The sequence below is a fragment of the Sinocyclocheilus rhinocerous genome, unplaced genomic scaffold (genome assembly GCF_001515625.1).
Source record: "Sinocyclocheilus rhinocerous isolate Xijiao unplaced genomic scaffold, SAMN03320098_v1.1 scaffold2065, whole genome shotgun sequence".
NCBI classification, from domain to species: Eukaryota; Metazoa; Chordata; class Actinopteri; order Cypriniformes; family Cyprinidae; genus Sinocyclocheilus; species Sinocyclocheilus rhinocerous.
In genome coordinates, this window is record NW_015639526.1 from 287,008 (window position 1) to 298,844 (window position 11,837).

The window sequence follows — 11,837 nt, forward strand, 5'->3', positions numbered from 1 at the left end:
CTGCCACAGTAAAGAGTGCTCCAAGAATGGTCTTTCGCTTTCCGCATGCCGCATACAGCACAAAACCAGCGGAATGCACAGCTTTGGAGGCGATCTCAATGGCTGTGAAGCCGAACAATAAGATCTTGGCTCTCGAACCCATTTCAGTCTTTAGTCTTGCTCTGCCCCCATCGCTTTCGCTCGGTCTTTATTTCGCTTCTTCACACTGTACAGAATAAATGATCATATGAAATGGGCTCTACTTTTACATTTTGTACGTGCTTTGAAAAAATCAAACACAGTTCATTTTACTCTAAGCTTTAGTATGAAGTGATAAACAGTACCATTGACCTTCTAAATCTGTAGAACAGAGTGGTTTGGCTGGTAGCTGTAGTGTTCTGTATAAACAGTGTCGCTCTGTGGCAAACCCCTGCAGAGCTGTTCTCCGAATTCTGATCTCTCCAGACCCCACTGACCCTCAGGGACAAGCTTAGAATCAATTATCAATTTCTCCTTTAACTATCTGTCATGTACAACGGATGGTTATTGGGTTATGACTTGATCAGCCTGATCACTGTGCCGTGACCCTTTTCTCAGGGATTATGTGATTATGGCCTAATTCCTTGTAATCTTCCACTAACTGGTCCATTGCCAGAGTCACAAAACAACTTTTCCATACTGCTGTGCTACTGAACAGACCAGCATGGTCCGAACTGCTTGCAGCCCTGTTACCATAGAAACTACTATAAGATGTCAGATATATATCATTAGCTAAAACAATCTCAGCAGGGGGTATCGCACTAAAGATGTTTGCTACTTTCACAGGGTTTCAGGCTCAGGTTGTAAAACAACAAAGTGGAATTTTAGCTGAACTCCAGAAATTAATTAGTTTCATTAGTTGGTGGATAAATGGCGATGGCTGGTGTGTTGGATTCCAGCAGAGTTTCACCATAGAGGGTTAATGGGAGTCTGGCCTGGAAGCTTTCCCAGCTCTGGCCCAAGGCCATTTCAGCCAATCACTCTAAACTTATGGTCAAGTTGCACTGAGCTGCTGTTTTACACGTTTTCTCCCCCTCTGCCACAGCTATCAGTTCATTCAAAGCTGGAAAACAATTGAGGAACGGAGAATTGAAAGTTTTTCGGAGTGCCGGGGTTACCAAGGGTACTTGGATGCTTAAGAAATAAAGAAATAATAATAATTCAAGCAATTAATTAAAATAATATAGTCAATTTTTTCATCTCAGAGATTATCAAGAGATTATATATTTTTTATTTATAGATTTAATTTATTGTTTTGAGAAATTATGCATTAATGACATAAAGCTGGACGTCTTTACTCTAAATATGCTGTTGTGTGTGTGTGTGTGTTACAGCTGCATTTGTGTTGCAAATACCTTCCCGCTGAGAAATGCTTATAATAGGAGAAATCAGTTGGACAGCAGTGAGGTTCATGCCAGCGAACAACTGAAAGGTCTGTTTTCATAGATTTTCTTTTGTGAATATTAAAACGAGACCTGGTGAAAAATGATGCATGCTTTTACACTTTAGAAACCTGGCAACTAGGGGGAAAACCCTCTCAAGTCCATCCTGTCGAACAAAAGGCGGTCGACGCATTGTGCAAAGATGCAACGAGTTCTGCGTCCCAGGCACATGACGTGCATCATGGAAACATATTGTATCGAAATCGTTTGTGGGAGAATACCGGGGATGAAAAAGAATGGGGCGCTTTGATCCGCGCCCTGGGGTCCCGAGCTCCCCGAGTGCGCGCAGACTGACTGCAAGGCCTTATTCACTTTCAGATAGACACACTTACAAACGCCACTGAATGAAATTTGCATATTTGTAATTTATCACATTTTAGCCCGACTTTTCTGTTTCTTTGCGGAAGGTAGAAGTCTGAATAAAAAACTGGATCAATTATCAACGCGAAGCTGTTCCCTTCTCATAGGCAGAACGCTGGCTCTTTTGGAAAATTAGAAAAGTAGTTGCTGTTAGGGAAAAAAAGGAAAACTGTAACCAGTGAAAAAATAGAACCTTTTTAAGCCAACTATTACTTTTCATTTTTGTCATGTAAAAAAAAAAACCTAAATAAAACACTGCTTTAAAAATATGCTACGAAAATTACCAACACAAAGTATTTGCATAATTTGCACGATTCGATCATTTATTTATGGAACTGTTGCATGCCTTGCGGAATGGAGTGTATTGATATGTTAACCGAATTTTTCAAGTTTCTAAGCCCTTATTCCTTGAAGAACTATCAGAGTATGTGTATTTCCTTGGCCATGGGTTCGAACAAAGCAGAAAACATTAATAAAAGTATGGGATCCAGGCATTGAAATGAAGTGACAGGCAGGGTCTGGATATTTTAGCACTGACACAAAACCGCATACGGTAACTACATGCCTGCCTTGAAATACGAGAGTTTGAATAAAGGAGCAGTAATATTTCATATGGGGCACGCAAAAGCTGGATACAATGCCTCTCATATTAAGAACAATATTCAGTCCATTCTGTGGCGAACAAAGATCATAGCAAGACGTCTTTGAGGCTAATTCAGTCAAAGGCACATTTTGGCTTCCCCCGCGGTAAGGTCAGTGTCGTTGTGTATGGTCCACCAAGGGTGGTATGGGGTTCCATGGCCAAGCAAAGCCAGCTGTCCCTGGTGTAGGGCGACCAATCTGAATTGTTATTATAAAGCACCAGAGATACTATTGTGGCTAGTCGTGAACCTTGTGTTTTGAGTTTAAAGTTCAACGATTTTTTTCTTTTCTTTTTTGCCTAGATTACCACTACTAGGCAAATGCAAGTTTTGTACGGTCAACTATGGCTTCTAAAGTAACTGTTTGGCTTTTTTGAGCAAATCTTCTTGAAGTTTGCTTTGACCGTGACTTGGAAAAACACCAGTAGCCTACCATTCATTGAATTGCTGTGCATCGATAAACCATCGTGATGTCATAATATACAAAACTATTATTAAAAAATGATGATAATCACGATCTTCAGATATTAATAATAATACTTGAGGTTATAATGTTTTTTTAATGTGTAAGTATATGTATACTTTTACTTTGCATAGATGGGCTGTTAATTGCAAGGTAAAAAATTATTTAGCTTACTTAGGTTTTCATTTTAGTAATTTATTAAGATTTAATGAGATACTGTAAAACAGAGCACTTTCATCTAAACATTTCTAAAGAAGCACATTAAGTGCATAAAGAATCCTCATAGAAAAAAGTGAGTCAAGAAAATAAAAATCTTAAGGCAACTCTTCTGCTGCAAGTGGATTCAAGCTTTGGGGTGAAGAGAGGGAGGCCACCTTCAGAGGAGCAAACTCTGCCAGCTACCCATTTCGCTCTTGTTAGCCCGTGCGCAAAACCCCAACTTGCCTTGGTGATATTTTATTTTCCATGGTTCAATGTCATGGCATAAGAGTTTTTCTTCTGGAGGTAACTGACGTCTTTTGTTACAAAATAGAATGAGGTGCTGTCTAAGGCGGTCGTTCTCTCCTTTTATGCGCAATTGAACAATATTTTGTTTTTCTTAAAAGTCTTGCACGCGTGCGCGCTTTTGTGCACTTGTTTCCCTGGATCCTGTTTGGCTGCTAAGAAGTTAATGATTCGCAATAGACACCGGTTGCTCTGTCGAGGGTTTCGTCAGTACAAAGGCTGCTGCTTTCGCACCATATGCTTAATGGATACATAATAAAGGTAAAACGTGGTCTTTTAAAAGTTGGAAAGGTTCCCTTTATTTGATTTAGATGTAGTAGACTACGTGCGCACAAACCCAAGCGCGCCCGGGCATTGACTCGCTCTTTCTTTTCTGAGGCAGCGCAGCCACCACGTAGTGTGTTTCATTACAACATAAGCTTTTCATCACCCGGCTTTGTCCCGAATGAAAGTAATGCTGTGAATTAAAGAAATGACAATATTTTCAATCAGCTTGAAGGTCCAAGAGAAGGGCTCTCAAGCTTGGCAAAAATCAGGCGCATCATTCATCATGTCACCCCGCACCTGAGGTCCTGGCATTCAAAGTGTACAAACCTATTCTTATTAACCGTAATTATTCAAAAACGACACAATGGCTGAAATAGAGCAGGTTGAAGTCTGTTTATTGGTCGTAAATGTCTGTCTGAAGATCTCCAAGGCTCTTTGTTAGGCCCGCGCGGAGACCGCGCTTCTCCTTTCAGACATGAGTAGCCTTGGACTTTTCAGTTTTCAATCGTAACATCTGCTTAATCGTACGGATCAAAATATGGAGACACCGAACATATGCAATGGAGGATTTGTTAAATCCGGGTAATGAGTTATTAACAAGACGAAACAATGGAGCAGGATGGTGAGGGTCTTATGTTAACGGAGTCACTTGACGAAGCGCCTCGCATTACCCTTCCCTCTAAACCGAGCGCCAGGTGATGGCGGGGAAATCAATGTGCTTAGAAGGCAGCACTCGGCTCCTTTTTCTGCACGTGAAAAATTGGTGGACATAAATTTAATGGATTGATCAAGACACAGCAATGCGTCTATTGCCCGTGGACTTGGAGGACAAAACAATACTGTCGGCTGGCTCGCGTTGGCGCCCTAAATCCGGGTGGATCATTGAAAATGTGTTTTATTATAACGCACGTCATGCTTTACTGTTCCCATATTGTGTCGACACAAAGGCTAATGGTACATTAAAGGCAAGACAACCATGCCAACACGTCTTGGAGACGTTGTAGACGGAGACGGGCCTCCCTCTTTGCTTGTTTTAAGCAGCTGCTGTCCAGGACCCAGGCGCACAAAAAGAACAAGTTTGAAATACCAGGTGCATCGAGGAGAAACTCGACAGGGACGGAGATGTTAAAGTCCTAGCAATAAAGATATCATGGCAATTATCTGCAGACTCAGCACCGTGTAAAACTAGGGGCGCCTGGACAGCCTGTACTTTGGCAACAAAGTCCCCCTTACCCGGGGTGCGTGATGAGCCTGGCTTTCTACAGCACCTGTTAGCCTGTGCCCTCCCGAGGTAATATTTTTGGACAAATAATTAGTGATATATTTGTTACATTGAGGATCAGGCTGTACCCCCGGGACGCGACTCGGACATGGGGGATTTAGTAGGCTTTAAAGAGTTTGGGTACAGGGGAATCAACTGGTGTTTGTTCAAGCTGGCAGCTGGCACCCCGATGCACTGTTGCCATGCACTAATGAAAATGCACTAGACTCAAAGATTTTCGGTTTTATCCTCCATATTTTTGCAGGGGATAATCCGAATATGAACAGACTTAACTCTTATGAGAATCTTGATAGGCGTCGTTCCCAGCTTAGTGCGCATCCTAAGATTGTTGACACCGTGCGTAATCGTTTCACTTTCTTTAATAATTAGGTGTGGACTACATGGGGCTCAAAAACTTATGACGACGACAGCAGATTTATTTTGCTAAAATTTCACAGCGCAAAATATGTCTGCTTTAACGCACGCAGAACATGACTAAAACGTTGACAAGCGCTACATTTAAAATCACATTTTTATACAGTTATCAATTCTGTTTGTTTGTAGCTTGTTTTTAATGAAATGTCCACGACTGGGCAAAAACAACATGAGATCGCCCTGTAGCGTAATAGCTCGCGCAACAAGTAAGCTATTCTAATTCGTGTTCCGCACAACATCATTTTCTACCCACGGGCATCCACAGTCGCGGACTTCCCAAAAGAGTCTGTGGGACGTTGGAACACATAGGCTAATAACGGGAATAAACCTGACAAGCAATAAATGGTCGCCTTTTAAGCTTTGCCAAGCCAAAACCCCTAAGTGACAAAACAGAAACCTGAAAAGATCCAGTGCATCAGCCTTTTTCTTCCGCTCCATCGGCGCTCTTCCAAAAGATGCTTTAAGGGTTTTGTACTGTGCCTGTTTTCAAACACTCTCTTTCACTAGCGTGATGTGCCAAAATACAATGATAGCAGCATTTTTGTCTTCCCTTAATCAAATTGAAATGTTACCACGGGCAAATAGTTGAAATCGCCGTAAGACGTCTGGGGTCCTTTATCTTAGTTAAGTCTGACTTGGTAACATTTGACTTTCTAATGAGCATAATGGGATTACATGGTTTTAGTCCTGCGCCTTTTGGATAGCAGAAATCAACGCGTTTAATGAGGCGCTAATACATGGAAAGGTTGGATTATGTCGATCAGTTAAGATTTCATTCAATTCATTAGGGACGTTCACAATGGAGTTTGCGAAATATTGCTGACACTAATTAAATAGTCATCTCCGCATAATAAACTTACATGATAACAACTAACAAAATGGGGAAATAAATACATTGGCAAGCAGTAAACATTAGTTAATAATAACAAACATATAATTATGTAATACAATAATAATATTTCCACTAATGATATGATTGTACACAATGTATTGATAATGTGATATAATGAACAATCAATGACAAACTACATTACATTATAAACAACTGAGATGTTAAAAATGATTATTAAATAAATACCTGTGATTCCAATCTCAGTCTATCCATGATATAAGCGTCCAGTCGCTCTTCATGAGTTTACTTTGGACATGTGGACATGGGCATGTGTTTGGGCTACCTCTTAATAACTGCGAGAGCTGACGTAGAGACAACTGGGTACATAGAACACAAGTGGATACCACGGGAAAATTTTGCCTTGGAGCACCTGCAGTGTACCCAGGCCAACTGCCCAAGGCAAAGGAAACGTCATGCCTCTTTACCAATTTGGAGCCACACTTTAAAACATACTCCTTCCTCTCCTGTTTCGTTATTTATTTATTTTTCACCCAAACTGTCAGAGTCACAGCAAGGGTCCGTCAGATTTCCATAATGATAAATAGTGACATCTTTCAGCTGTCGTTCTACACTATATCCAGGGCTTCACACCTCACATTAAAGTATCTATTCAGAAATCACGTTTTAGTTACAGTTAATCGCACGATTTGACTCTATTCATAGGCAAAGAATAAAAGATGACCTGTCTACAAGATATATCGTCATATACTGACGCTATACTGTTGTACAATTCGAATTATACAGTATAAACCATGTGATGCATGTTTGCCAAAATTAATTTAATTTTGGATCATTTTGATATTTTAAACTATTGTCGAGTTTTGAGGAAACAAACAAACAATAGTAATGTCCATATGGTCCTAGGAATTGTTTTATATCGGCCTGTTGTGGGTACATTGAAAGATTCGAACACATGAGAGTGAGATATTAGACAAATTTATTGAGTCATCATATCAGTATAAATATAGACGATTTTCGTGTTTCGTTTGTATAAAAATAGGTTTTGTTTGACATACAATCCGTATTAAATTAGAAAAATATATTACAGCGCAAACAATTAAATACGACACAAAATGATTGCCAGTGGCCTTATCTTCAATTCAGACTAAATAGCTGAAACACAGATAGTAACAATAATACATTACAAATTAACAAAACATGGATATATCCATACAATTCAGTTGTACAGAATAATAATAGCACTGCCTTAGGAAATAAAGTTAAAGGGGGGTTCATTCTCAATGTTGTTGATGGATGATTTTAAGTGCATCTTTCGTGGGTCCTCTGGTGTCCAAACTTTCGCTGTCCTAATGATGTTCTGATCTTTTAACTGCTTCTCATCAGTCCATGACAGAGAGTGTCCGGCGAGAGGAGGCAAACCGTAGTCTGGGTCATTTGGAGATGGGGATCCTGGAAAAAAAGGGCGAGGGTTGTTTAATAATAATAATAATAATAATAATAATGAAATAATACAATAATGGTATACATACTTGTTCCTCTGTGGCAAATGATGACTTTTTTAGGTTGGTTTAAAGTATCACTGTGTGGGTTCCGGATCGGCATGTCGGACTGCACAAGTTCTGCAAGGAAGTTTATGTAGCCGATTGCCAGACGTAATGTGTCAACTTTCGAAAGTCTCTTCTCGTATGGTAGAGTAGGAATGTGAGATCGCAGTCCCTCGAAAGCATCGTTAATGGACTGCATCCTCCGTCGCTCCCGGACGTTGGCAGCTTGACGCAACTGTTGCATCTCCGCTTCGGATCTCATGCGTCTCCGCCTCTTCAGCAAGGGACCGTCCGGGGACAGTTCCGAGGTGCTGTCAGCGCATCCGTACGAGAAAGTCGAAGACGACGAGGAAAAAGAGAGGTTGCCAACGTCACAATAATCTCCGTCCTGTGATATTCGACTGTCCTTATAATATTCTTGGATTTGATTGGTGAGGAAATCGACGTCCTCATCCAAAAAGTCGTCTGTGTCCAAGTGGTCCCTCGACGAGTGGTCAGTGAAGAAGTCATCGTCGTCGAAATAAGGGGAGGAGAAGGAGTCCAAGCCTGTGAATGGATCCAACACAGTGTCCATTTTTTGTGCTGTGTTGGTGTTGCCCTGTAAGAACAATCGCCGACTCTTCGATCTTTCCTCTTGATGCTCAAGAGTTGGTTCAGTTTGAAAGGCGGCACGCGAGGACTCTTATAACTACATCCATAGTCGCGTGCCATTGACCGTAAGCGCCAACCAATCAGCGCTAAGCATCCCCAGCGCCCGCAGCTGAGGCAGCTCACCTTAGGATAAGGCCTGTTTACAGGCCACCCCCCCTAGTACACGCCCCCTGAGCCCAAAACACCGAGACAGGACATGCTTCTAAATTGTCGACAAAGCGACTGCCTATACTGACAACTGTATCAGAAATAGTGTCTCAGTCAGTGTCCCAGTCGAACCTTACTTTTAGTCATTTTAGTCATAGAACCTTAATAAATGACCAGAATAAGTAAAACCATTGTTCTTATATTTTTGTTTTTACTCATTTTTATATCTTGTACATACACTTTAATCGACATAAATGACAGAAATATGTGATTTTACTGCACACTAAATTGTATAATAAAAAATAAATAAGGAAACCCACATGTGCATTTATAAAACTGCAATGCACGAATATTTTAAATTAATTTCCTTAAATTATACTTAATATGCATGCCATCATGCACTCTCAGGAAAAAAGTGCAAAAGCCGTCATTGGTCTTGTACTCTTTCAAAAGGTAGTAAAATGACCCATGTATGAAAAATAAAGGTTCCAAAAGGAGGTTTTCGCATCTATGCCATAAGAACAATTTTGGGTTCCCCAAAGAACCTTTCAGTAAACAATTCTTGTTTTTGCACCTTTTGTGCAATGAAAAGGTTCCATTGATGTTAAAGGTTCTTCATGAAACCATACATGCCATTAAGAACCTTTATTTTAAAGATGTAGCCTACCTTTAAGGTACTAATATGCACCCGTTTAGGGTAAATAAACGTGTTATTTAACCGTTAATAAACCATTGGAAAAGGTACCACCCCAGTGACAGCTTTTGTACCTTTTTTTCTGAAAGTCTATTAATTTTCCAAAAGTATTACAGTTATTGTGTGAATTGTCTAATTTCTCAGTTCCTCTGCTGTTCAACGAACAGACAGACACGTAACAGCAGTTAAAGGACATGCTGCGCTCTCTTAATGATTCGCTTAATGTTAGTTTTGTCCTTCCGTTTGTCTTTCCACCATTAACGGTGACTGGATAAAGTGCACCCAGTTATCACATGTAATTAAGGAGTCAGAGAGGTAGGTAGGCCTACTGTTGACCCTGCCACCTTGAGGCTCCTCTTAAAGCAGGTAACCATTCAAGCGCTCACCATTCGCGTGCGCAAAGCCCCTTCCATCGGCCTCTTAATTATCGAGACGTGCAGCTATGTTAAAGCCCCATTGGTTGTCCACGAGGTCCATACAATACAGCACAAACATTTGTGTATGAGTGATGTCAGTGAAAGGAGCTGTCATTTAAGAGGCAGAAAGGGTAAAGAATAGGTCTCTCATCAATCACGGGCTGTAGGATGCCAGGCCGCACGTTTGTATCGAAGCAGTGGACACTCGCCTGTCCAAGAAACAATCAAAAGAATAAGGCAAGAGCTTCAGCGCTAAAGCGGGGGCGTTTGCAGCTTTCAATACGAACAACCTATAGTCACCCTAAACGACCAATTCTATAACAATACGTGTGCTTGAACAGGCGGAAAAAAACTGAATGGCAAAACAAACATAAAAATGACTCTCACTGAGCTACCTACATTAAGAGAAACGCTATTTGAAAGACATCTGCAGAACGACAAATTAAATCAATGTCTCTTAGTTTTGTAAAAAGAAAAAAAAAAGTTTGGTTTCCATTTTAAAACTCAAATATTCAAATCTATTGATTCAGTGAAAGATGTCAGTGTAATTTATATAGAGGGTTTTACAAGCCAATGAGCGGCTTTTCAGAAAAAAAGCGGTATAGGCTACTCTAAAATATAAATTTGTATCTTACTTATCCCTATATGGTACATAATAAAAGTTTAAAGGTACATAATAGTATTTTAAAAGTGCATATAGCAACTAAAATGTACATCTTTTGAAAAGCACCTTTTGAAATGGTATCGCCACATTGACAGCTGAGAATTTTGACTATTGTGTCCATTAATATTATGAAAAAAGATGCATGTTTGTACATTTTTTTCATGCTCCTAACAGCTTTATTATTCATACATTTTAAAAAGTGAGAGAACAATGGATTAGCTATAAATTAGCTATAAATCATTAAGCCTACGTAAAAGAAAAAAAATAAATTGTAGGAAAAAGTAGGTAAATCCTGCATTCAAACCTCAATGTAAATTTTCCTGAAATTATTTTTAAACCGTTTAAAATAGATTTATTATAAATACCAACTAAATTGGATTTAAAATAATTATTGTAGAGTTGCAGTTGGGAGCTCCACGCGTTTGGCCGACGAATTCCCATAGATTTTTGGAAGAGAGGCAGTTTTGTCCTATAAAGTAGTGCTTTAATGTTTTCTTTTCTTTTAACACGAGACATCACTATACAAGTGATTGAATAACAAACAAGAATAAATATACCAGCGGAGAAACGACAAGCAGCGGGTATGGTTTTATTATGTAGGGGGCTGGTACTGGAATTAAGAGCAGTGTGCCTCACAGTGGTCGCCAATGAGGAGGTTTGTAAGACACCTCACAACAAATTATGCCGGTACCTGAGATCCTAACTGGTTGGAGCCCATAAACAACCCTTATTCTCTTCTATTCAAATAAAGATGGAGGGGGTCACTTTGTTAGTAAAAGGGAAAAAAGGGTCTGGTGAGTGTATGGTTGTTGCACCCCGCTGCAAGCTGCAACGCGAGGGACAATCCGTGGGAATCACACCACTTGCGCGCTCTGCACTGAAAGAGACCCACTGCCGGCACTGAATGAACAGAGCAGCCGTACAGCTTGTATGCTAAAACGCGTATTTAGAATATTAAAAAAGGTGTTGATAAATGTCTGTTTTTTTTTTTATAAGAGGACTGTTAATTTAAATAATTTATTGCTTGAAAGTTTCAAAATTGACGAAGTGCAAACACACCAGAAAGCATTTCTACGTCAATATTGCGTGCATTTCAATGAATAGCCTAATGATTTTGTTTTTCATCATAACATAAATAAGAAATGTCATTTAAGGACTATTTACCCAAGAGCACAAAGTTCATGTTCAAGTGCATAACGCGCATATAAACTGCCCATGAATTGGAATGGTGCACCTGTAGTTCACTGTGGAGCGACACAAGTGGCACCTGAACGCCCACCGGTTGTTCAGCAAAGCGAGTCATTGAGCCATTAAGCACAGACAGGACCGTGACCGTCACCTTTGCGCTATCAATTAAGCAATGTCACATATCTCAGCGGCCGCGGCAGCAGACCTTGGGCTGGCATGGGAATAGCAACACATGGATTTTTGAACAGATATTATAACGCTGAGCATTATAAATGAGATGTATTATTTC

General features: G+C 40.1%; 1 protein-coding gene across 1 annotated transcript; it reads right to left on the reverse strand.

Moving 5' to 3' along the window:
* Positions 1-7,490: 7,490 nt before the first annotated feature.
* On the reverse strand, positions 7,491-8,362 carry LOC107751373 (pancreas transcription factor 1 subunit alpha-like). Its single transcript, XM_016567090.1, has 2 exons — positions 7,774-8,362; positions 7,491-7,693 (listed from the first exon to the last, which is right to left on the reverse strand). The coding sequence occupies exons 1-2, from the start codon at positions 8,360-8,362 to the stop codon at positions 7,491-7,493; spliced, it is 792 nt and encodes a 263-aa protein (XP_016422576.1).
* Positions 8,363-11,837: the final 3,475 nt, after the last annotated feature.

Excerpts from the sequence above, each read along its gene's own strand:
- LOC107751373 (XM_016567090.1), bottom strand. The coding sequence starts at position 8,362 with ATGGACACTGTGTTGGATCCATTCACAGGCTTGGACTCCTTCTCCTCC. Across the intron at positions 7,694-7,773 it reads CATTTGCCACAGAGGAACAA|GATCCCCATCTCCAAATGAC; the intron begins GTATGTATACCA and ends CTTTTTTTCCAG.